Below are 27,842 nucleotides of genomic sequence, written 5' to 3'. Positions count from 1 at the left end.
ATATGAAAAGTAATAAAACAAAATGGTATGTGATTACTTACATTTCTAAATTTTCTATAATGTTCTAATCTCTTAATAAGAAAAAAATTGGTTACATATTTTTAAAACAGAGAGTGAGAAAAGATAAGAGGTCTGGAAAACTTTTACCAGAAAGTGCAGATGCACATCTACTAATCTTTCTAGGTACAAATTAGGCAACACGGCACTTCTATCCCTTTAAGACATAATGCTCCAGCTTACTCTAATACTAAAAATGGAATTTGGGTTGGGAATGGGAAAGGGGACAGAATAAGAGGGTGTAAGAGGGATGTTCTGCTCAAATAAAAGTAGACCCTATGAAGAGACCCTGCACATGGAGCCAATGAGGCAGCCTTTGTCCTAGCTGTACTCTCAGTGGCAATTTCTTTTCAGTATTGGAGAGAAGATGGAGGGTTTTTCTTGTTTCTGTTTGTTTTGATGAGTGTGTTTTCATGTGTATGTGTTTGTTTTTAAGGGATTAAAACAATATTATAGCTTATCAAAGAAAAACAGTAAATGTGAAATGTTATCAAATGGATAACATTTTCCACTTGAGGAGCATACTTGCCTTTGGGTTGTTTGCATCAAATAGACCAGTTGAAAGTCCAATCAGCAAGGAATTCTGTTTTTTATTTCTTGGTGGTGAACCACAGTGAGGTCGAAGTGGAGAGGATTCTTCTGGTGAACACAGGACTGACTGGACTTGAGAGGCTGCTTTCAAGTGTTTATGGAAAAATGGTTCTGGTTGCATAGATTCACCTACATCACCCTCAGAGCGTGGAGAACCATCCACCCCAGGTTCTGTGGAATAAAGGAAAGATTACATGACGAGTCTATACAGTACTCAACGTGCTAAGTGATACTGAAGAAGTATACTATTTAACATGAATCACAGCAAAAACTCCATGAAAAACAAAATCAAATATATATGTGATTTTATTACCTTATAAATAATCTTTAACCGGGTATGTTTTATTTTCAGAAAGGAGATTTAACTTGTTAAATTCTTCCATTATAACAGAAGTTCAAAAATGGGACACAAATGCAAGGACATGTGAAAAAGTACTGTTTAAACACTCAATAGCTCCAGGTTATCTTTGTTCCTATAGGTTAGATATTAAAAAATTGTACTTCTTATATTTTAATTAACACTATTAGAAATAAGAAGACCACTTATTTAATGTCCTGAGATACTGGCTTAGCTTTGGCAAGCAATTCTTTTTGTTTTGAACATTCAGTAAGATAACTGACCAAAAAGTTACACTGCCCACATTGCCAAACAATACAGGCTTATAAATGCAGAGTCCAGCAGCCATAAAAAAGAATGAAAGTCTACCATTTGCAGCAACGTGGACCTGGAGAAAATAATGCTTAGTGAAATAAGTCAGGCAGAGAAAGACAAATACTGTACGATATCACTTATATGTGGAATATAAAAAATAATACAAATGAATCTATGTACAAAACAGAAACAAATTCACAGACACAGAAAACAACCTTGTGTTTACCGAAAGGGAGAGGGAGCGGGAAGGACAAAGTAGGAGTATGGGGTTAACAGATACACACTACTGTGCATAAAATAGATAACCAACAAATATAGCACAGGGAACAATACCCAATATCTTGTAATAACCTACAATGGAATCTAATCTGCAAATTAAAAAAACGAATCACTATGCTGTGCACCTGAAACTAACACAATATTGTAAATCGACTATACTTCAAAAAACATAATAAAAAAATAAATGCGGAGTCCAGTGCTCTATGCCTATTATATTTTTTAGATAATTAAGGTTAGTGGTTAGCAATGCTCTCTATTACTATATAGTCCAAATAGAACAGGTTAGTGCTAACGACCTTCCAGAAAGTCATCAGGCCAATACAGCGATGCTCACCTACATGAACTTCACTAAGGTGATCCATGCTCCTCGGGGCTCCATCTTCAGAAACTTCATTTTGTTGAATGGTGATCCTATCTTCCAACCTGCCACAAATAGAAACACCAGTTAAAAAAACATGGCTTACTAGAAATAAAAACACTCTCAAATACAAAAGAGTGGAACACAAGTTCACTAGAGCCCTGTGATCCCTCTTCTGAATACTCTCCTCACTTATACACACACTGTCTCTTATAAGCACAATCCTACGTTTCAGCCGTTCAAACCTTCACCAGTCACACTCATTCACAACAACCAGGCTCAACATTCTCATCCCAGTGGTCCCCAAAGTGCGGCCCCCTAGACGTCAGCAATACATGGAGACCTGTGTGAAATGCACCTTCTCAGGCCCTGCCCTAGTCCTGTGAGTCAGGAACTTTGGGGGATAAGGCTGAGACAGTTGTTTTAAAATGCTGCAATGTTTGAGAACCACTTCTGTAAGCAACCAAAATGCCCCTTAATATCAGAGAATAGAAAACAATGGTGATATATACTATGAAATATTATGCAGCTATTTAAAAAATGAAGTAGAGATCTGTATAACCAGATATGGAATGATAAGATATATTATTAAGTAAGCAATTTTCAGACCAATTTATATTAAATGGTGTTAGGATTTGAAAAAATGCTGGGTAGCACAGTAAAAGGAACAGAATAATATGTATAAAAACGTTTTAACCCTTAAAGGGAATGAACTGATTTATGTAAAGAAGAACTCACAATTTTTATCTCAATACATGCTGGGAACTAAATTGATGTATTCTTTTTTTAACAAAAATGTAAAAACTAGAAGAACATGTTCCAAAAGTTGCCAGTAATTTATTTCTGGGGTTTTCGTTTATAAGGCAGTTTTAATTTTGCTAGTACTTTTTAGTCCATTTCAAACTTAAATAATTTTTTTACTTTTTCAGTTTTAAATTTTGAGCAATTTTCTATTTTTATTTCTAAAAGTTTTGCTTTATTTTTAATCATACAAGTAATACATTTCTTCATTTGAAATGTAATGTTCCTTGGTTCCTCAAAAAGTGAAACATAAAATTACCATATGCTGTGGCAATTCCACTCCTAAATATATATACTGAAAAGAACTGAATACAGGTGTGCAAACACAGAATTGTACACAATGTTCATGGCAGTACTATTCAAAAGAACCAAAAGGCAGAAGCAACTCTGGAAATGACCCACCATCATCTGCTGAATGTTGGCAACTGCTCAATGGATAAACATATAGGGTATATTCATGTAATGGAATATTATTCAGCTATAAAAAGGAATGAAGAACTGATACATCCTACAACACAGATAAGCTTTGCAAACAGTATGCTAAGTAAAAGAAGCCAGATGCAAAAAGCCACACAATGTACGGTTCCACAGGAAATGTCAAATCCAGAATAGGCAAATCCACAGAGATAGAAGCAGATCAGTGGTGCCAGGGGCTGGGGGAGGGGAACACGGGGAGTGGCTGCTTATGGGCACAGGGATTCCTTTGGGGTTGAGGGAATGTTCTGGAACCATATAGTGTCAAATTGTACACTTTAAAATGATTAAAATGATAAATTTTATGTTATATAAATTTTACCTCAATTAAAAAAAAAATGATTCTTTTAGGAGTCCCCTAACCACTCAATTCCCAGTTGCCTTTACTGTTATCAGTTTTGTGTACATCTTACCATACTTTTCCCTTAAATTTACATACATATATATTCACTTAAGGATATATAATAATTTTAATAGGATTATCATAGCATTATTCTAATATATGGAAATGCTTTTTTATTCAAAATAATTTTATTCTGTTAATCATCCAATATTTTGACATATTTCCATATTAATACATGGAGCTCCATTTTATTTCAGTGCTGCATACCCATTATGCGGTATACTGAGAAAAGAACAGTATTTTTAGCTACTTCCATATTAATGATTATTTAGACTATTTCAAATGATTTCCTATGACTCTTCTGCAATAAACATGCTTGTACAGCTTTGCATCCATGTCCAAGTCCAGCCCACCTCCTGTTTTCACAGATAAAGTTGCACTGGAGCAGCCATGCTCACCTGTTCATGTGTTACCTATGGCTGCTTTTGCAGAACAAAGGCAGAATCGAACAGCTGCATCACAGACCATATGGTCTACACGGCCAAAAAAGTTTACAGTCTGGCCCTTTACAGAAAACATTTGACAATCCCTGTTACAAGCACAGCAAAGGAAGGAACTTCCAATTACTTTTTAAGAAGGAAGATAAAAAGAACACCAAAATACGACAGTGATTTCCCATGACGAAAGGGAACTACAGATGACTCTCCAGAGTACTAATGCAAAAATCCTAAAATGATGCATTAGCAAACAGAAGTACATTAAAATAGTAGTACATCATGGCCAAGTAGAGTTTACTAAGGTATGCAGGATAGTTCAATATTAGGTAACCTATTAATATAATTCATTATACCAATAGATAAAGGAAAACAATTATATGAATGGTTCCATAGATACCGAAAGGTCATTTGACAAAATACACTCCTGACTTTTTTAGCCAGTAAAATATGAGTAAGTACTCTGAGCTAGAAATTATAGTCATGCCTAACGAGGGTTAACATTAGAATCATTTCACTGAAATGAAGAACAAGACAAAGGTAGCCCTATTTCCAATATTTAACACTGTATAAAGGTACGAAGCAATGCAACTGGAGAGAAAGAAACGAGTGTTAAAAAAAACTGGAAAGACATAAAGCCATCATTATTTTCATATGATATGACTGTATATCTGAAAAATACAAAAGATTCAACTGAAAATCTATCATGAACAATAGTAGATACCAATAAGATGGTAGGGTACAAAATCAATATAAAGAAATCCACAGCTTTCATATATACAACCTTCTAGTTACAAGATCTCACAGAGGAACAGGCACCATTTATAACACCAAACAAAACATAATAAAGCTAGGAATACGCTTACCCGTAAAAGCACAAAGCCTAGATAAAGAAAACTCCCAACCTGATCAAAACACAAGGCCTATTCTGTTCTTCTCGGACAGGAAGAACACACACAGCATGTTCACGTCCCTGCATTAATTTATGAATTTAGCATCCCGATAAAATATAAACTGATTTTTTTTATGTGAGGGAAGGTGGGCTAAATTTAATAAATTCTAAATTCAGATGAAAAATTATACAGGCAAGAAGAGCGATGAAAGTGAATAAGCCTTACATGATCTTAAAATATCTTTTACATTTTAATTAAAACAGCGTGTACCAGCACACTGAACAAAGATCAATGGAACAGGAAAATAAGGTATAAGCATGAACCCAAATAATTAAGAAAATTCAGTACATATTAAAAGTGGCATTTTAAATCTGTGCAGGGAAGGTGGGCTCTTTAATAAATGGAGTTACAGCTGTGTAGCCATCTGGAAGAAAAACCGAATCCATGGACACCAGGATAAATTCCAAATAGATCAACAGGGTAAATATAAGAAGCGCCTACATGAAAGTACCAGAAGAAAAGATTAAAATACTCTTTGATAACCTTAGAGAAAACAAAGTTTCTCTGAATAATTATCAAAATCCAGGTAAACATGACAATGTAAAAACAAACCACCAAAAAACTTCTGCATGGCAAAAAAATAAAACATAAGTGACCAATGGTGAAAAAATAGTTACAATTCACATAATAACCAAGGCAAATATCTCTAATATTTACGGAGTTCTTACCAATTTATCAAAGACCAAACAACCAAATTTTAAAAATGGGTCAAAGATGTAAACAGGGAATTCAAAGAAAAGGAAATACAAATGTGACTTAAACATCTGAAAAGATGTGCTCAACTTTACTTATAAAAAGAAAGAGATAAACTAAGACCCCAAACTGAGATACTACTTTTTACCTATCAGACTGGCAAAAATCAAAAACTTTGGTAATAGAAGTTTGGCAAGTCTGTGGGGAAAACAGGAGGCTTCATACATTCTTTCGGGGTGCATAAACTAGTACAGTCCCTGGGGAGAATAATAATTGCATTTATAAAATCATACTTCTTTGTCTCTATCCTCCAGATACACAGTAGTCCCCCCTTACCGACAGGGGGATACAGTCCAGGACCCCCAGTGGATGCCTGAAACATGGACAGAACCGAACCATGTTTTCCATTCATGCCTTTTACCCACAAATTTAATGGCTTTTCATCTTAACTAAGCACCTATCACACCCCGTAGGTGTTACGTTTACAGTTTGAGGTTCGACAGCAAAACTAGCACAGATTTCCTTTTCCATCTTCACAACTTCACAGGTAGAAGTTTCATTCTTAACATAGACCTTAGCAACCTCAGGTATACGATTTTTTTCTTTCTTTGTTAAGTCGAGAACTTTCACCTTTCACTTAAAGGAAGCATCTTGTGGCTTCTATTTGGCACATCCGAACTGCCAGCATCACTACTCTTGCGCTTTGGGGCTGTTATTAAGCAAAACAAGGGTCACACGAACACGAGCACTGGGACACCCAGACAGCAGATCTAATAGCCTAGACGGCTACTAAGTGACTGACACGCAGGTAGCACACACAGCGTGGACACGCTGAATGAAGGGATGGTTCACGTCCTGCACAGGACACATGGGGACAGCAGGATATGTCATCACACCACTCAGAACAGCACACAATTTAAAACTTATGAATGTGTATTTCTGGAGTTTTCCATTTCATATTTTCAGACTGTGGTTGATGGCAGGTAATTGAAACCATGAAGAGCGAAACCCTGTTGAATAAGGGGGAGTGACTGTACTTATATACATGCAAAATACCCTTATTACTTAGGTTATCCACTACAGCATCATTTGTAGTATCCACTACTGTAGGAGACTAATCAGAGTTATAGTATATTCATACAATGGACTAGTACATAGCCATGAAGTAACAAAAAAAGAGGAAGCCCTCTGTGTGTTAGTATGAAAAAATTCCCAGGTTACTGACTAAAATAAAAAATGTGTACATTATACTAACAACTGTATTTAAAAGCGAGGGAGACTGTATATTCGCTTTTGCTTCTGTTTATGCTAATATTCATTATTATTAAACATGTCTGGAAAGAGGAGAGAGTGGGAATTTGCTGGATGGGGATAGAAGTGGGAAAGAGACTTTTCACTGTTTATCTTTATACACTTGTGGATTTCTGAACCACATGAATGTAATATCTATTCCCAAATTAAACTATTTTTATAAGGTATTATAATAGGATTTAATGTAATATTGGGTTATTACACTATTTCTTTAAAAGGTATTACAAAAAGGGACCAGGTTTTGAAATGTAAGAAAGAGGTAACGTACTCAGCCTCCTTTGCTTCTTTAATCTCACTAACCCACACGTCGAGTACAGGGCATGGCAAGCCACCATCCCTGTCCGCTCCACTTGGCTCCTGCAGAAATTCTGCTTCCAAGTCATCAGGCTCTGCACGGCAAAAACATAACAAGAAACAGGTCTCAAAGCAAAATCCATTTAGAGAAAATGGAATAAACCTCCTACAAATTATCATACCTAGTTTTAGGCTAAAGTATTAATAGTAATTACAATGAAAAATTTAATATTTTATCTATAGATCTTTAATCTTACTGTGTTGACTCTCTAGTTGTTTCTGAAATAACAGACTTTTCCTTTTGCATTTTCACTGCAATAAAAATACCCCAAAGAAATACAGTACACTGTATTTTGATTATTATAAAAAATTTTCTCTTCATTAAAATTTCAGTAATATGTAAATTGCTTTCTAGAAGGTATAAAAACTAGTTTAAAGAATAACACTATCTGTGGTTAGAAATATGGAAGGGGAGAAGATATCATTGATTAGTAACTGACGGGAAAGTTCAATCATCAAAAAAAACAAACAAAAAACACCAAACACCCCATTCCCTGGACTTTTACAATGATATTGAGAACATAATTGGAGAGCACTAAATCTATTTTCCTAGACTCTCAGACAATTAACAACCAGGGTACTACCTCTGTTTTCTGGCAGTGGCTCACTTTTCATCTGGGTGATAGTTCCTGGAAGTAAATAGTAATGAGAAACGGTTTCTGTCTTCATTTGTTAACTTTTCTTTTTCTTCTCCAGTTCTTATTTCAGCCACCATGACCACCGCTTTTTTTCCTAAAATCCAGATACTCTTTCCTTCTGTATTTTAAAAGTTTCCAATCAGTTGTCCAGTTTAGAAAGATGATTGGTATTGTACCAATCTTTAAAGTTCTTATCTTTTACTCAAATGATTTTTTGGTCATGCATACGAGGTAAGCAATTGGGGGAGGGGGATCCTTAAAAGTTTTTTTTAATGAATATTTGTTCTCTAGCACCTTAAGCCCTATCAATATGACTCATTCTACGAACTAGATTTGTCAATGTACTGCCCATAAAGTCGAAAATATTTACTATGTGACTCCCTGTAGAAGAAGTTTGCCAACTCTTGCACTAGGCTATACAGCCTCTATTTATATGCCTAACAGGATTTTTCTTTGTTTTTTTTTAAGAAAAGGCGTAAGGTACATGTTAACTATGATTCTAATGAATAAGACTATTTAAGTAACTATGAAGTTACTATGGTGAATTAAAGACAACCACACATGAAGCAAGGTGTCCAGCATTCCTCTCATTTAGAGGGGACTCTGTTGCCCCTCTCCTTGAGTTTGCCCTGGCAGTGAGATCGCCTGGACCAGCTGAGTACAGCTGGAGTCTTGTAAGCCAGTTCCACGTCCAGCCCTGAAGGGAACTGGCAGCTTCCACCTTGGAATCTGGAAGCCTAAGCCACATGAAAGAAGTTTAACGATCCTGCAAAGACCACATGGCAAGGCCCTGACACTAAGCTAAGGGGCGGGACCCAGCGGAACAGGCCCAGCCAAGCGCTGCCGAGACGCCACAAGTGGGAGTGACACCATCTCCCACCCTCCAAGGAGGCACAGCTGACACCTCAACACCACTGAGCGATGCCAGCTGATGCCCCAAGGAGGAGGAGAACCTTCCCAATTCCTTGTGCACAAAAGTGTGAGATAAAACAAAACAGTTCTTTTAAGTCACTGAGTTTGGGGAGCAATCTGCTTTGCAGCACTAGATAAGCAGGACAGAATTTCATATCTGAAGGTGGGGTGCTGCCATGACAAAGCTTCTACAAGTACAAGCGGCTTCTACAAGTACAAGCGGCTTCTACAAGTACAAGTGGCTTCTACCTGGGGATGTGGGAGCCCTGTGAGACGTCAGATCACCCTGCTGGAAAGAGTGCATAGGAAGGCCTGGAGACCGCATGAAGAGGAAGGGGCGAGCCGGGCCCAGCCTCTGAGCTGTACCTGTCAGGACACCAGGTAAGCCCTCTGGGACCCATGAGACCAGATAATCACAGAGACAAGAGCACAGGGATTAGAAAAGCACGTGGCTGAGCCAGGCCTTGACTCAACTCCCAACACACAAAATCAGGAGTGGCTGAGCCAGGCCTTGACTCAACTCCCAACACACAAAATCAGGAGTGGCTGAGCCAGGCCTTGACTCAACTCCCAACACACAAAATCAGGAGTGGCTGAGCCAGGCCTTGACTCAACTCCCAGCACACAAAATCAGGAGACAGAGTAAAGTGGCTGTTCTTTTAACACTAGGTTTTGGGGTGTTTTGCTATGTGGCGATAAAAAAAAAAAAGACCAGTTACCAGAAAAAAGAGTGAACTTAATTTGAGATGAATCACCCAAACATATATACATATTTTGAAGATCCGTTTATAAAGAAGACATTAAAGTATTATTAAATCAAATCAATCTCATTTTGCCCCATTAAAACATACCATCCAAATTTCCTTCTGGTTTCAATGCCGTCTGTGGAGATGGCTCACTAAAGTTTGGACTGTTTGTCTCAACAGAAGAATCAACAGTAGCTGATGGGTTCATTTCAGGTGAAATACATTTTATTTTTTCTTCTCCAGTAATTAAGGGTTTGCACTCCTCCCCTTGAGGAGAAATCTCTGAAACAACAAAAAGATGAAAATTCATGCTACGTTCTCAAAGTGACTTGAATTTTATCTGTAACAGCACTTAAAACAAAGTTCATTATTACAGCAGGTAATTACTGGGTAAGTTCTGTAATGTACTAGAAATTAATAAATGATTAAGGCACATGATAGCCACACTTAATTCAAGTTGGAAAGGCATTTTTGTTATAAAGACATTGTTTTTCAGGCTTTTCAGATCAGTTAGAAAAATGTTTGCCTTTACTTAAAATCACAGCTCTCATTAAATTTAAAAGTGAGATAGTACTAAAACTCACTTGACAAGTATTCTGGACTTAGACATTTCAGCATTAAAACAAGTTAGTACACATCAGTGTACTAACCTTTTTGAAGGTCTGACACCTAGTTTAATAGCTAATTTAGCGTGTCTGGGTGGTGTTCTCCACATGAGCACCCAGTGATACCGCTGCTCTAGTACCTAGTTCTCTACAGCAATATATATTCCCCTCTAAGCTCTGTGCCTCATCTGTAATCACTGACGACAAGCATGACTATGAAGCATGACCAAACTGTACAACTGAACAGGATATTTTTCTAAAACTATGGTGAAATACACATGTGGTATGGTGGACCCGCATGACTTTTCTATTTGCTGGGATTGGGTCTGCATTATGCCCATGGATAGACATTTTAATGATTATGAATTATAAAAATCCCTTAAAAGAAAAAAATTTAAAATCAAAAATTTCCCATGGGATAGAGACATATTTCAGTGCCAAGCATAAAGATTCTTAAATATACAGAATTAGGTTACAACATTCATATGTGTGTGATTTTGTAATAATACTCTCAAATTAATAAAAAGAGATTTCAATTTCTACCATTGTCGTATGAATGTAATTTTATTTTTTAATAACCACACTCATGTATGGTTTTGATTATCCCAGTTGAGTTACTGTGTATGTATGCACAGGAATGTTTTGTTCAAACATATTTTTGAATTTTCAATAATCATAAATCAAATCTTACCTTTATGTATAAAACCCTTTATGTAATATAAAATGTATAATATTATACATAACATTCAGAATACAATTATCTTGACATGTTGGTTTGTATTTTTAATGTCCCAGTTGCAGTATTTAATTATTTGAAACAGACTGAAACTTGGTAACAGTCAATAAAGCTAAAAAAACCAAGTGGTAAAAAAAATAAACAAACAAAAATAAATTTCTAAGGTGGCTAACATACATTTCTAAGGTGGCTTACTTGCCTTTTCCTTTAGATGAAACTTTTACATATATATATAAATGTCAGAATGATATATTTATGTCAAAATGATATTTTTAAAATTATGAACTAACCGTTTTTGTGTGTTTCTGGTAATTGCTCAGAGACTTCCCATACTTTAAACTGACACCAGGAGAGGTTGGATTCAGCTCAGAAAGGCTGACTGCAGTTACCTGGAAGATGCCCAGGTCAGTCCCGTCCATTCCTTGGAGAAGCTCACTACTGGGAGCTCCCCTAACACCCATTCTGTCTTAGCTAATCTGCTGGACTTCTGGCTACACCAGTAAGCCTTCCCGTATCTATCTGGCCTGGTCAGTACATCTCCATGACGTTTTCTTCCCCCTCCCTCAGTCACTCCAATGCTCACATCTCGGAGATCCTGTCATTCAGTACAGCTCCTCAAGAAGTTCACTGTTAAATACCCCACCTTCTAATTCCCAACATCCTGTGTTTCCACTCACCTCCCTCTACTGCCCCAACTCTAAAGAATGTTACCCGACCGGGACCTAAAATACACTGATCCTACCACGGTTTCTCTCCCCATCGTCCCCATTAAAATCCATCTACAGCCCATCATTAAAAACATTCTCTTCCATACGTCCTCAACTCACGGTATTCACGGCAAAACCCCAACTCCACATCAGTTCCATCTTCTGCCTGCCATGTCTGAACACATGTGGCTGGAACAGTTGGAGAAGAACACAGAGCCTTGCTCCCTGGTCCCAAGTTCAATTCATCATCACTGAAGTCAGGTGGGGCCTTGGTGTTGCCCACGTCCTTCTGTAACACTGGGCTAGCAGGCACTGCCCGGTTCAGTTAACTCCTTAGGAAGCACAGCTGCGCACACGTGCTTGTGAGCTGCTTTACCTCTTACTTCTTCCTGGTCCATGAGAACAAAACTACAGTGCTGCCCAGGTTCTGGAACATCTTCCCTTCAGCAAGCCTCATCAACAATGCGACAGTGGCAGAGGTCACATCTGTGCTCTGCTCACTCAGTCTAAGTGTTCTGCTATAAAATAATGTCTATTAACACCAGGAACAAGGATGCCAGACAGCACTATGATTACTGAAGATTGCTCTGGAGGGTCTAACAAATGCAGTGAGAAGGAAAGGGAATAATCAAATAAATACTAGACAAAAAAACCTATTTCTTATTACTGATGAGATAATCTGCACATTTATAAGATTTACGATGTCAAAGAAAAAAACTTAATAGATTTAATGAAATAATTCAGTAAGGAGTCTGGCCATAAAATTTTACATAGCTGGGTAATAGAAAGAATAGCTTTATTTTAACTAGAAATAACGACCTAGGGAAATGGAAAAAATACATCATCTATATTATAATAAAGACAAAAACATACCCATTGTATAAAAATAAATTTACCAAAAAAGCTTTTAGAACTTAAATGAACAAAACAAAATGTTACTGAAAAACACAGAACAAGACTGGTGCAAAAAGAAAGACATACTTAGGGCTTCCCTGGTGGTGCAGCGGTTGAGGGTCTGCCCGCCAATGCAGGGGACACGGGTTCGAGCCCTGGTCCGGGAGGATCCCACATGCCGCGGGGCAACTGGGCCCGTGGGCCACAGCTGCTGAGCCTGTGCGTCTGGAGCCTGTGCTCCGCAACAAGAGAGGCCGCGATAGTGAGAGGCCCGCGCACCGCGATGAAGAGTGGCCCCCACTCGCCGCAACTAGAGAAAGCCCTCGCACAGAAACGAAGACCCAATACAGCCAAAAAATAAAAAAATTAATTAAAAAAAAAAAAAAAAAAAAAAAAAAAGAAAGACATACTTAAATTCTTGAAATAAAAAAAATTCCAAAAATCATGGGGACTTCCCTGGTGGTCCAGTGGTTAAGACTTCGCCTTCCAATACAGGCAGTGAGGGTTCGATCCCTGGTCGGGGAACTAAGATCCCACATGCCGTGGGGTGCAGCCAAAAATTTAAAGAAAAAAAAATTCCAAAAATCAATATACAAATTTAATACAATTCTAATCATAATACTCAATTAGATAAAGTGAACTTAAAATTCCTTTGAAATAATAATTGTCTAAAAACAACCAAGGACGGGACTTCCCTGGTGGCACAGTGGTTAAGAGTCCACCTGCCAATGCGGGGGACACGGGTTCGAGCCCTGGTCCGGGAAGATCCCACATGCTGCAGAGCAACTAAGCCCGTGCGCCACAACTACTGAGTCTGGGCTCTAGAGCCTGCAAGCCACATCTACTGAGCCCACGTGCTACAACTACTGAAGCCCATGCGCCTAGAGCCCACGCTCCACAACAAGAGAAGCCACCACAATGAGAAGCCCACACACTGCAACGAACAGTAGCCCCTGCTCGCCGCAGCTAGAGAAAGCCTGCGCACAGCAACAAAGACCCAACACAGCCAAAAATAAATAAATAAATAACTTAATTAATTAAAAAAATACTACTATAAAAAAAATAAAATAAAAACAACCAAGGAAAATATTTTAGAATTCCAGCTAGGTTAAAGATTATATACATATATGCATGCACATGTGTACGCATGTCTGTTATCTATCTAATCCAAAGATTTGCCAAATTTTTCACCCAATAAAGGAAATTCAGAAGATATAAATAAAAGATATACTTGCATGAAAATTTTAAAAAAAGAAAAAAAAAACTCTGTATGGCCAAAAATAGCATAAAAATAAGTGAAACAGCAGAGGGTGGAAAAAAACTGTGATGATATACTAGATAAAGGTTATTTATACCAGATTAAAAATTCACAAGAAAAAAAACTGGAAATGTAATAGAAAAAAGGCAAAGAATATACACACAATTTACCGAGAAGCAAATCAAAATGGCCAAAAGACTGTGACATGATGAAATTCACTCACAATCAGAAAATCACAAATGGAATCTTAACTTGTAAGATTGGTAACAATGAAAAAAAAGTGATAATACTGACAAGGCCTGCTTAATATTTGAAAATCAATCAATGTTATTTGTTACATTAATATAATCAAGGAGAAAAATCATACAATCATCTTAATTAAGTCAGAAAAAGGGTGAGATAAAATTTAATGACTCTTTATAAAATAAGACTAGAAGGGAATTCCTTAATCTGAAAATGGGTATTTTCAAAAAAGACTTGAGTTAACATGATACATTTTACTCCCTTGAATCAAGAACATGACCCTTCTTCTCAACATTGTAAATGGCATTTTTTGAAGAGAAGTTGTTAATTTTATTATAGTCCAATTTATTCAGTCCTCTTCTTTACAGTTGGCATTTTTAAGGACAAGTTTAAATGGACAAGTCACTAAAAGACAAAATATATTTACAACACATGTAACTAACAAAAGGCTTCTATCCAGAATATACAAAGAACTCCTAAAAACCAAAGGGAAACCAACATAATGGAAACATAGGCAAGACACTTGAATAGGCACTTCAGAAAAGAGCATATGCATCTTAGTAAGAAATTTTTGGATATGACACCAAAGCACAAACAAAAACAAAACAAAACGGTGGGTCTACATGAGTAAAAGCTTGTGCACAGCAAAGGAAAAAATCAACAAAATAAAGAGGTAACCTACGGAATGGGAGAAAATATTTGCAAATTATATATCTGATAACAGGTTAACATCTAAAATATTTAAGTAACTCAAACAACTCAACAGCAAAAAGATGGACATATTAAATTTTTTTTGCCATTATTAATTAATGACAGCAATTTAAAAATTGGCAAAGGAACTCAATAGACATTTCTCAAAAGAAGACATATAAATGGCTAACAGATATATGAAAAGGTGGCTCAACATCACTAATAATCAGGGAAATGCAAATCAAAACCACAGTGAGAGATCATCTCACTCTTGTTAATACAGCTATTACCAAAAAGAGAAGAGATGACAAATACTGATGAGAATGTGGAGAAAAGGAAACCCTCGTGCACTGTTAGTGGGAATGTAAATTGGTGCAGCCACTATGGAGAACAGTACTGAGGTTCCTCAAAAAACTAAAAATAGAACTACCATATGATCCAGCAATTCCACTTCTGAGTATTTATCCAAAGGAAATTAAATCAGTACCTTGACGAGGTATCTGTACTCCTATGTTCACTGCAGCATTATTCACAGTAGCCAAGACATGGAAACAACCTAAGTGTCAATGAATGAATAAAGAAAATGTGGTATATATATACACAGTGGAATATTACTCAGCCTTAAGCATGAAGGAAATCCTTGGAAGATACTATTCTAAGTGAAATAAGTCAGACACAAAAAGACAAACACTGCATGATATTACGTATAACTGGAATCTAAAAAAGTTGAACTCAGAAACAGACAGTAGAATGGTGGTTGCCAGGGGCTGGGAGGTGGGAAAAATGCAGAGATGTTGGCAAAGGGTACAAACCTTCAGTCATAAGATGCATAAACTTCTAGAGATCGAATACACAGCATGGTTAATTACAGTTGCCAATAATGTACAGTACACTTGAAATTTGGTAAGAAAGTAAATCTCAAGTGTTCGCATCACACACACAAAATGCTAACTATGTGAGGTGACGGGCATGTTCATTGGCTTGATCGTGGTGATACACGAGGTATACTTATGACAAAACACCATGTTGTAAACATTAAACATATATAATTTTTAAAATTTGTCAATCATAACTCAATAAAGCTGGAAAAAGAATTAAAAGCCATATGAATGGCTATTTTACTCTGGATACAACCTATTCCCACGGCCACACCCAGTTGCAAAAGGAAGCTGGGAAATGATGTCTCTGCCTACGCAGCCATGCGCCAACCCAAATCCGAAATGGGCATGGGGGCATGGGGAGACGCTAGTACTAAAAAGGAAGGAGGGAAGATTGGACACTGCAGGACAGCAGCGATTTCTCACACACACACACACACACCATGTCCCATAGATGCCAGTAAAATGGGGGAATATATCAAGAAAAAAGAAGCCATGGACTCCAGACAATAAGAGCTCTAACATCAGGACAGGTTAGGGGAGAGGCCAGGATGACATCTCTCCAGCAGGTCAAAGGAAAAACTTGTCTGGTTTGGAGCTGGTCAGAGGGGATTCCAAAGAAATGGTTCCAAGATTAGACCCATATAATACCTAATGTATCTGGATGATCTGAGAAGAGATAAACATATCTAGGGAAGAGTCTGGCAACAAACTAGAAATAAGTTTGTGAAAAACAAAGCAATTATTCACTAAAGGGAAAACAAAATATTGTGCAAGAAAGAAAAGCAGTTATGGTACAATTACCGCAGCTTTGATTAGAATATACATGGTCAAAGTAATACCAACACTGTACAATGATTTCACCAAAATTACAAGTATATTTGGAGGATCTGGGGATAGGAAGTACAGTTGTATATGGTGAGATCAGGGGAAAAAAAAACAGATGGAGGAAAGGCAGCTAAATTCTTATCTTCCAAAGTAGGAAGTCCATAGATAATGTCTAAAACTAAAATAATAATAATAATAATAATAATAAACACTTTTAAAAATCAAGAAGTAATAGTATAGGTATATGATTTATAATTATGTTGATAAATAAGAAAACAAATAGTTAAAAGAACTGAAAGTGGCTGACTTTGGGAAGCAGAAAATAAGGTGACGAGTGATGTCTAGGAACTGCAGTTTTTCGTAAAAGACTTCCAGAGCTACTTGGCATTTTTAATTATGTGTACAGATAACTTTTATAACAAGAGAACTAGATTTTTAAATAAAAACAAAATTTATGTGATTAACAGGAACATAATCTCTAGGTAGCAAGGTTCTAGGTAATTTCAATTTTCTACAGCACAGTTTTTGGTATTTTCTAATGTTTTACAATGAAAATATACTATTATAGTCAAGGGAAAAAAAAGTTAGTTTAAAAAAATGTAGGGACTTGTTTTCCTGGCCATGACAATGTAACTCATATTGGATTAATTGCCCACTGAAAATAAATATAAATGATGAACAACAACAAAGAATATTAAAAAAGCTGTTTGGAAGCACTGGGGAGTAACTGATGTAGGCAGGGTGCACTGGGCCACGACGGAGAGCAGCAAACGCTAGGATGAGCTCCACTCCATCCCAGCTTCCCTGCGGGCACTTCCTAAGTCCAGCACAGGCAGAAGGCAAGTCTTACTGGGCTAATAAGTCTGCGGCTACAAAGTGACCCAGACTGCAAGGAAAAAATCACCAAAAAGTTCCCCTCAGCACAACAAAAAAACTCCCTCTATTTTCGGCTAACTCCTAAACTGTGCATTCATTCACAAGCAACACTCTGGGAAAGCCAGCATAAATCAGCAGCCAGGAGGGTGACGTGCTGGGCAAAGATGGGCAGCTGGATGGTGCTGGGAGGGAGAGTAGAGGTCAGGTCCCAGGAATGCGGAGGGCATGGTGAACAAACATCATCAGCACTGAGAGGTGGTCTCAGACAGATCAAGGCGTAGGAACAAGGGCTACCGCTGGGAAACAAACAGGCCACAACTAACTTCAACAGTATCAAGGTCATCTGCTGGCATTATTTAGTTTTAAGAAGAAAACTTAATCTTCTTTGAAGAAAGATAACATTACCCAGAGGCTATTAAATTTTTCATCCACAATGTCTGGCATCCAATCAAATACTGTAAAACTCAGGTACAAAAATTCTAACCTGCGCTGTGGTTTTGTATAGCCTACAAGTTATGAGAAACTTTTACATTTTTAAGAGCTGTAGAAAATTTTTAAAACAAGAAGAATATGTATATATGGGCTCACAAAGCCTAGAATATTTACAATCTAACAATTTATAGAAAAAGTTCACTGCTCTGTTATAAAGCATGGTTTATAACAAAGAAACAGGAAAAAATGACTGAAAACCAAGAAAAAGAGACGACAGAAATAGAACAGATCTAGCTAACAACAGAAACAGATCTAGATGACTCAGTTATGAGATTTATCAAGGAGGGACCTTAAAATAAGTGATTAATATGGTCAAGAAAATAGAGATGGGCCAAATGGACAAATCCATGAATACTTTCAACAGAAAACTGTAATCTATAAAAAAATATGAAATGGACATCCTAGAACTGAAAAACACAGTATCATATTAGGAACCCACTGGACTTGTTTAACAGGTTAGAGAGAGTAGAAGACAGAATCAGTGAAATGCTAAAGGGCTCAACAGATTTAAACAGAATGAAGCAAAAAGGAGAAAATGTAAAAAAGCAGAACAGAGCACAGAAGACATGTGTGACAAACTCAAAGGGTCGAATATATGTAACTGGAGTCCAAAATGAGGAAGAGCAAATGGGCAGAAGCAATACAGGAGGACCTAAGGGACATAATTTTCCCCAAACTCAAAAAAGATACCAACCTCCAGGTTTAAGAAGCTGAGAAAGCCCAAAGCAGGTTAAAAGCACAGGAAACTCTACCTAGGCATATCCTGGTAAAACTGCTGAAAATCAAAGAGAAACTACTAGATCAGCTAAGAGAGAAACATATATTGCTTTCAAACAAACAAAAATAAGACATAAAACTGACCTCATTATGGATACCGGAAGAAAATGTAACGACACCTTTAAAGTGCAAAAAACAAAATGAAATAAAGCAAAAACAAACCAACCCCCCCCTCCATCTACCTAGAGTTTAATACCCAGTGATAATACTCCTTAAAGCTGGAGGTGAAATAAAATCTTTTCAGACAAACAAAAGCTGACAGAATTTACGAAGAGCAGATCTGCACTACAGGAAATACTAAAGGAAGTTCTTCACACTAAGAAAAAGATATCAGATGGAAGTGTGTGACTTCAGGAAGGAATAAAGAGCACTGTAAAGAATAACATATGAGTAAATGTAAAAAAATATTGATTGTTTAGCATAATAACAACAGTAATAATGACGATGCCTTATGAGCTGTATAAGATATAAAAATAAAATATATAATCATAGTGGCATAAAGGGTTTAGAGGGGAATAAATAGAATAATATTGGTAAAAGGACTGTGCATGGTTTGAGATGGGATATAAGTACTAAATTTAGGTATATATAAATGAGCATTATGGTAGAATTAAGCAAGGATACAAATTGTAATCTTTAGGACCATGACAAAGGGCAAATGAAAAATGTACAATTAAAAACAAATAGAAGGACTTCCCTGGTGGCGCAGTGGTTAAGAATCTGCCTGCCAATGCAGGGGACATGGGTTCGAACCCTGGTCCGGGAAGATCCCTCATGCCGCGGAGCAACTAAGCCTGTGAGCCATAACTACTGAGACTGCGCTCTAGAGCCCATGAGCCACAACTACTGAGCCCACGCGACGCAACTACTGAAGCCCACACGCCTAGAGCTTGTGCTCTGCAACAAGAGAAGCCACTGCAATGAGAAGCCCATGCACCGCAACGAAGAGTAGCCCCCGCTTGCCGCAACTAGAGAAAGCCCACACGCAGCAACGAAGACCCAACGCAGCCAAAAATAAATAAATAAATAAATTTATAAAAAAACAAAAAAAACCAAATAGAAGATAAAAATGAAATGTTTGATTAATCCAAAAGGAGGAGTGAAAATAATGAAAGGAAAAAAACAATAAAGAAACAAAGAACAGATGGGACAGATAAAAAACATATAGGGACAAACATATAAATAGGCTAAATCAAAGCAAATCAGTAATTACATTATATGTAAATAAATTAAACTCTCTGAAAAAAAGACAAAGACTGTGGCGCTGGATTTCAGATAAGAGACACATTTAAACATAAGGAGTCAGAGAAAATGAAAGAAAAGGCTACAGAAAAAGATACACTAAGGAAACATTAACCAAAAGAATGCTTGCTGGTGTAGCTCTGTAATAGGACATAAAGCAGCCTTTAAAGGAAGTAATGTTACTAGAGATAAAAGTGGACATGTCAGGGGCTTCCCTGGTGGCGCAGTGGTTGAGAATCTGCCTGCTAATGCAGGGGGACACGGGTTCGAGCCCTGGTCTGGGAAGATCCCACATGCCGCGGAGCGACTAGGCCCGTGAGCCACAACTACTGAGCCTGTGCGTCCGGAGCCTGTGCTCCGCAACAAGAGAGGCCACGATAGTGAGAGGCCCGCGCTCCGCGATGAAGAGTGGCCCCCGCTCGCCGCAACTAGAGGAAGCCCTCGCACAGGGGCAAAGACCCAACACAGCCAAAAATAAATAAATAAATAAATAAAAATTAAAAAAAAAAAAAGAAACAAAGCAATGAGCAAGCATCCTTGAGTATATGTATTTATTAAAAAAAAAAAAAGTGGACATGTCATAACAATAAAGGGTCAGTGCAGCAGGAAGATGCACAAAGTGACCAGTGCAATGATCTAAACACTTTAAGGCAACAACTTAAGTTGCTATGCACTAAATAACTTAGCTTCAAAGCATAAATATCAAAAACTGATAGACTTAAAAGGAGAAAATGTAAAAATCCACACATACACTTGGAGATATTAATGCTCTTCACTCAGTACCTGATACAACAAGCAGACAAGTAATCAGTTACAAATACAGGAGATTTGAACATCATGATTAAACAACACAGAATATATTGGGTGGGCCAAAAGGTTCGTTCATTTTTTTCCCGTAAGATGGCTCTAGTAGCACTTATAGTTGTCTTTAACTTCATTCGAAACAATTTTGTTAGATTGCATGTGACAGCTACCATATCAGCGTGCATTTAAAAAAAAGACCTACACTGACAGATGAATGGATAAAGAAGATGTGGCACATGTATACAATGGAATATTACTCAGCCATAAAAAGAAACAAAATTGAGTTATTTGTAGTGAGGTGGATGGACCTAGAGTCTGTCATACAGAGTGAAGTAAGTCAGAAAGAGAAAAACAAATACCGTATGCTAACATATACATATGGAATCTAAAAAAAAAAACCAAAAAACCTAGGGGCAGGACAGGAATAAAGATGCAGATGTAGAGAATGGACTTGAGGACATGGGGAGGGGGAAGGGTAAGCTGGGACGAAGTGAGAGAGTAGCACTGACATATACACACTACCAAATGTAAAATATATAGCTAGTGGGAAGCAGCTGCATAGCACAGGGAGATCAGCTCAGTGCTTTGTGTCCACCTAGAGGGGTGGGATAGGGAGGGTGGGAGGGAGACGCAAGAGGGAGGGGATATGGGGATACATGTATACATATAGCTGATTCACTTTGTTATACAGCAGAAACTAACACAACATTGTAAAGCAATTACACTCCAATAAAGATGTTTAAAAAAAATTCAACTCCACAAGCATTACTCAAGCAAAAAAATAAATAAATAAAATAAAAAAATAAAAAGACTTAACAAAATTGGTGAATTTTTGTGTAGCCATTTTAATATTGAAGATGGAAGAAAAAAAAGCAACATTTTCAGCATATTATTTCAAGAAAGGTAAAAACACAACTGAAACACAAAAAAAGATTGTGCAGTGCATGGAGAAGGTGCTGTGACAGATCAGACGTGTCAAAAGTGGTTTGCGAAGTTTCGTGCTGGAGATTTCTCACTGGACGATGCTCCACGGTCGGGTAGACCAGTTGAAGTTGATAGCGATCAAATCGAGACATTAATTGAGAACAATCAACGTTATACCACGCAGGAGATAGCAGACATACTCAAAATATCCAAATCAAGCACTGAAAATCATTTGCACCAGCTTGGTTATGTGAACTGCTTCGATGTTTGGGTTCCATGTAAGTTAAGCTAAAAAAACCCTTCTTGACCATATTTCCGCATGAGATTCTCTACTTAAACGTAATGAAAATGTTCCGTTTTTAAAACAAATTGTGACGGGCAATGACAAGTGGATACTGTACAACAATGTGGAACAGAATAGATCGTGGGGCAAGTGAAATGAACCACCACCAACCACACCAAAGGCAGGTCTTCATCCAAAGAAGGTGATGTTGCGTATACGGTGGGATTGGAAGGGAGTCCTCTATTCTGAGATCCTTCCGGAAAACCAAACGATTAATTCCAACAAGTACTGCCCCCAATTAGACCAACTGAAAGCAGCACTCGACAAAAAGCGCCCAGAATTAATCAACAGAAAACGCATAATCTTCCATCAGGATAATGCAAGACCGCATGTTTCTTTGATGACCAGGCAAAAACTGTTACAGCTTGGTTGGGAAATTCTCATTCATGCGCCATATTCACCAGGCATTGCACCTTCGGATTTACATTTATTTTGGTCTTTACAGAATTCTCATAATGAAAAAAATTTCAATTCCCTGGAAAACTGTAAAAGGCACCTGGAACAGTCCTTTGCTCAAAAAGATAAAAAGTTTTGGGAACATGGAATTATGAAGTTGCCGGAAAAACGGCAGAAGGTAGTGGAACAAAAGGGTGAATAGGTTGTTCAATAAAACTCTTGGCAAAAATGAAAAATGTGTCTTTTATTTTTATGTAAAAACCGAAGGCAATTTTTGGCCAACCCAATACATACATAAATACAGTAACTGTGAAATACATATTCCTTTCAAATGCATATGAAACATTTACAAAAGAGACCATAAGTTGGGCAAGAAAGCAAGCACCAAACATGTCAAAGGACTGAAATCATGTACACTATGATGTTCTGTAACCACAACGCAGGGTACAAAGCAACAACAGAGAGATAACTAGAAAAACCCCAAAATGTTAGGAAATTAAATGCAAAACACTTGCAAATGGTCCACTGACACAAAAGAAATCACAACATAAATTAAATTTATGATTTAAATCTTCCCACAGAGAAAACACCAAGTCCAGATGGCTTCACAGGTGAATTCTTCCAAATACTTAAGGAAAAAATAATACTAATCTTTAACAAAGTATTCCAGAATATAGTCAAAATGGGAATGTTTCTGTCAATAATAAATGCTGCCTGCCATATCGATAAACAAAGTAAGCCATCACATTACAGCTGCCCCAAAGGTGAGCCCTGAGGGGACTCAGGATAGAAACAGGATGCCCCCCCATCAAACAGTCACTGCTGCAGCCACTCCCCATCCCCCTCCGCCCCCCTCCCCAATGGTGCACCCTGAGGGGACTCAGGATGAGAAAACACAGGATTCTGGCCCCGCACAGCTGAGGTGCATATCAAAAGGTAAATATCAAAAATAATTATTTCAGTGAGCCCGGACTCTTGCATCTTCCCATACATAGAAGAGTGCTGAATTCCTTAACTTGAGATGTCTGGTTTTCTCAAATTAACAGCAATCTTTTGAAGTTCTGACTACCTAGTGTTCCTCTATTACCTCTTTGGAGCAGCCCCTCAGAGCTGTCTGAGATGCTGTGTCCTGGGTTTAAGTCCTCAGTTTGGTTCACCAAATAAAACATAATTCTCAACTTTTAGGTTGTGCCTTTTTTTTTCAGTCGACATTTCCCACCTTGTTTCATAAGTCAGGAAAACCTTAATTCCAAACCACCATAAGCACTTTACAAAAAAGGAAAATTATAGGCAAACTTCCCTCATGAATTATTTTCTTGGGTAGAGAGTACAGGTGTTACATGTTAAGAAGGGAAGAATAGTCAAATTGAACAAAAATTTTTAGAGCAACACCATCCATGGATTAAATATTTAAAGCCGAATAGAGAAATTCTGGCAAGATAGCAAAGAACATAGTTTTTTTTGTTTTTTGTTTTATTTTTTTAAATTTCCCTGAACCCCTCCACAAAACAGACAAAACCAAGAGAACCAAACGCCCACAAATAACATCTAAAGCAAATCTAGGTGACCTCACAGCCCCCAAAACATGTGAACAGGGACAAATCACAGTCAGCTCCAGACTTAGGTGGCAATAGCATCTGTGCAAAAGAAAGCAGAGGGAAACAATGGGGCACCCGACAGACCCCAGATCAGGAGAACCCCAAAAAGCCAGCAAGTATTCACAGGCAAGCACGATTGGCCAATATAAGGAGAGTAGCCAAAACAGGAAGTGTTTTTACACATTCCAATTTTCATTTAAAAGGAAGGACCAATGGAGAAGTCAAAAAGGGTAGGGCAGTCTGCTCCTAAGAATTCTCAAAACTAACCACCTGAAGCTCCCTTCGAGATGAAAGCCCCACATTGAGGAGAAATTGCTGGAAAGAAAATCCAGATTGATCTGTGCAGGGATAACAGAAACAAAGGACAGAGAAAAGAGGGGGAAAGGAGCAAAGACAGAAGAGCTCAGACTCTACGAGGCCATGGTTTTTAAACATGCCATAAAAATAACAGAAGAGGAAGCTCAAGTTATAAAGTTAGAAAAGCTATTTTTACCCATTCTTCCTTCCTAAAATTTTAGCAAATCTAATTTCACATGAAAATAAGTAACATAAAATGATCATTGTTAAATTCTATACAAAGTTACTGTCAGAAAAAAGAAAAAAGAATAAGAAGTAGAATAGGGGGACTTCTCCGGTGGCACAGTGGATAAGACTCTGTGCTCCCAATGCAGGGGGCCGGGGTTCGATCCTTGGTCAGGGAACTAGATCCCACATGCATGCTGCAACTAAGAGTTTGCATGCTGCAACTAAGGAGCCCTGGAGCCACAACTAAGGAGCCGGCCTGCCGCAACAAAGAGCCGGTGCAACCAAATTAATTAATTAATTAAAAAAAAAAAAGAAGAAGAAATAGAATAATGTCCCCATAGATGTGTTTCCCAACTTTGGCACTATTGGGTCAGACAATTCTTTGTTTTGGGAGAACACTTATTACAATATGCACTCTGTGTAACCTCTCCCCACTAGATACCTATGGTAACCTTATCAGTGACAACCAAAAAGTCTCCAGACAACGCCAAGTGTCCTCTGTGGGCCAGAGATAATAAAAATCCATGAAACAAATTAAAATTATAACCTACTACTTAAAAATCAAATAGAAAAACTAGGAACATGGTAGAAGATATAAGAGAACAACATAAAAATATAAATTACAATATAATACAATTACAGTGAGAAAAGAATCAGAAATGAGGCAGTTGATAGAGCTCAGGAAAGATTAGAAAAGAAGGAAAAAAATCTGAAAAATAAAGATTCTAGAAAAAACAAGATCATATAAGCAAAACACACAATGTCTTAAGAGATATGGAAGGTAAATAGGAGAAAAAAATTTTAATTAAAGAAAAAAATTGACAAAAAGGATTCAAGAGAAAGTGATAAGCAAAAAAGACCCAAAATATACCTAGAAGTCCCTGAAGTATACTTAAGGAACAGAACAAAGAACTCAAAAAACTATAATTCAAGAATACTTTCCTAAAAAAGACTGGAAACTACATATTAAAAAATATACCATGATGAAGAAAACTACAAAACTCTAATGAAAAAGATCAAACAATAACTAAGCAAATGAAGAGATATTCCATGTTCATGGATAGGAAGACTCAATACTGTCAAGATGTCAGTTCTTCCCGACTTGATATATGGATTCAATGCAATTCTAATTAAAATCCCAGCAAGTTATTATGTGGATAGTGACAAACTGATTCTGAAGTTTACATAAAGATGCAAAGATCCAGATTAGTCAACACAGCATTGAAGGAGAAAAACAAAGCTGGAGAAGTAACACTACCCAACTTCAAGGCTTACTAAAAGCTACAGTAATCAAGATAGTGTGATACTAATGAAAGAACAGCAAACAAATCAATGGAACAAGCAGAGAGCCCAGAAATATAGTCAACTAACATTTAACAAAGGAGCAAAGGCAATTCAATGGAAAAAGGACAGTCTTCTTAGCAACAAATGGTGCTGGAACAACTGGACATCCACAGGCAAATAAACAACTTTACACTCTTCACAAATATTAACTCACAATTGATTACAGACCTAAATGTAAAATTCAAAACTATAAAACTCCTGGAAGATAACATAGGAGAAAATCCAGGTGACCTTGGGTTTGGCAATGACTTTTTAGATACAATACCAAAGGCACAATCCATGAAAGACATTTAATAAGCTAATTTCATTTATCTTAAAAAACTTTTGCTCTGTGAAAGACATTGTCAAAAGAATAAGAAGACAAGCCACAGACTGGGAGAACATATTTACAAATGAAATAAAAACAAAGGACTGTTAACCAACATACACAAAAAACTCTCAGAACAAAAATAAGAAAACAACCCAGGACTTCCCTGGTGGCGCAGTGGTTGGGAATCCACCTGCCAGCGCAGGCGACACGGGTTTGAGCCCTGGTCCAGGAGGATCCCACATGCCGCGGAGTAACTAAGCCCATGCGCCACAACTGCTGAGCCTGCGCTCTGGAGCCCACAAGCCACAGCTACTGAAGCCCACATGCCTAGAGCCCGAGCTCCGCAACAAGAGAAGCCACCGCAATGAGAAGCCCACCCACTGCAACGGAGAGCAGCCCCCACTCGCTGCAATTAGAGAAAGCCTGCGTGCAGCAACAAAGACCCAACGCAGCCAAAAATAAATAAGTACATAAATAAATTTATATTAAAAAAATCCATCACCTTACATAGTTACCAAAAAGAATTAAAAAAACCAAACCAAAACAAAAACAAACCCAATTAAAAAATGCGCCAAAGATCTGAACAGACACCTCACCAAAGAAGATACAGAAGGCAATGAAGCCTATGAAAAGATGCTCCCCATTATATGCCGTTAGGGAACTGCAAATTAAAACAAGGTAACACCACTGCACACCTACTATGGTGGCTAAAACCCACAGCAGTGACAACAAATGCTGCTGAACGATGTGGAGCAACAGGAACTCTCAGTCCACATGGGTGGGAACGCAAGATGGCGCAGCCACTTTGGAAGACAGTTTGGTGGTTTCTTACACAACTAAATATACTCTTACACCGTACAATCACAATTGGGCTCCTTGGCATATACTCAGATGAGGTGGAATCTTATGTCTACACAGAAACCTGAACACAGATGTTTACAGCAGTTTTAATCATAATTGCCAAAACCTGGAAGCAACCAAGATATTCTTCAATAGGTGAACAACCTATTAAATAACCTTTATTGACAAACTGTGGTATATCTATACAATGGAATATTATTCAGCACTAAAAAGAAATGAGCTATCAAGCCAGGAAAAGGCATGGAGAAAACTTAAATGCATATTGCTCAGTGATAGAAGTCAGTCTGAAAAGGCTACACACTGTGTGATTCCAACCATATGACATTCTGGAAAAGGCAGAACTATGGAGACAGTATAATGATCAATGGTGGCTAGGAGTTTGGGAGAAGGAAGGGATAGTCAGGTAGAACACAGGGGTTTTTTAGGGCAGGAAACTATTCTGTATGATACTGAAATGGTGGATAAAGGTCAGTAAATATTTGTCAAACTCCACAGAAAGTACAACAGCAAGACTAAACCCATAAGGTACACTATGCATTGGGGTGATAATAATGTGTCAATGTCAATTCATCGACTGTAACACATGCACCACTCTTGGTGGGGAGTGATGGTTAGGGAGGCTCTGCATGTGTGGAAGAAGGGGGTATATGGGAACTCTCTGTACTTGCTGCTGAATTTTGCTGTGAACCCCAAAATACTCTAAAACAAAAGTCTATGAAAAGAAACAAACAAACCAACCATGTACTAAAAAAAAAAACAAAAACAAAAAACCAACAACAAAATATATTTTAAGAAATTGGACTTTAAGGAAAAAGATATCCTTTGAGTATCCAAACAAAAAGACCAAGCCATTTA

The 27,842-nt window shown here is 37.6% G+C and overlaps 1 protein-coding gene across 7 annotated transcripts in view; it reads right to left on the bottom strand.

Moving 5' to 3' along the window:
- The window catches only part of NEK1 (NIMA related kinase 1), a 227,791-nt gene that overhangs the window by 28,379 nt on the left and 171,570 nt on the right, over nucleotides 1-27,842 (bottom strand). For all 7 annotated transcript variants that reach the window (XM_061200799.1, XM_061200802.1, XM_061200796.1 and 4 more), the window contains 4 exons: nucleotides 9,762-9,938; nucleotides 7,275-7,395; nucleotides 1,914-2,002; nucleotides 587-819 (listed from right to left, as the gene is read on the bottom strand). In XM_061200799.1, the coding sequence (XP_061056782.1) occupies nucleotides 587-819; nucleotides 1,914-2,002; nucleotides 7,275-7,395; nucleotides 9,762-9,938 (620 nt within the window). The remainder of the gene's footprint in view (nucleotides 1-586; nucleotides 820-1,913; nucleotides 2,003-7,274; nucleotides 7,396-9,761; nucleotides 9,939-27,842) is intronic.

The sequence above is a fragment of the Eubalaena glacialis genome, chromosome 9 (genome assembly GCF_028564815.1).
Source record: "Eubalaena glacialis isolate mEubGla1 chromosome 9, mEubGla1.1.hap2.+ XY, whole genome shotgun sequence".
Classification (NCBI taxonomy): domain Eukaryota; kingdom Metazoa; phylum Chordata; class Mammalia; order Artiodactyla; family Balaenidae; genus Eubalaena; species Eubalaena glacialis.
The sequence above is the reverse complement of the archived record's forward strand: the minus strand, read 5'-3'. Positions and strand labels throughout refer to the sequence as shown.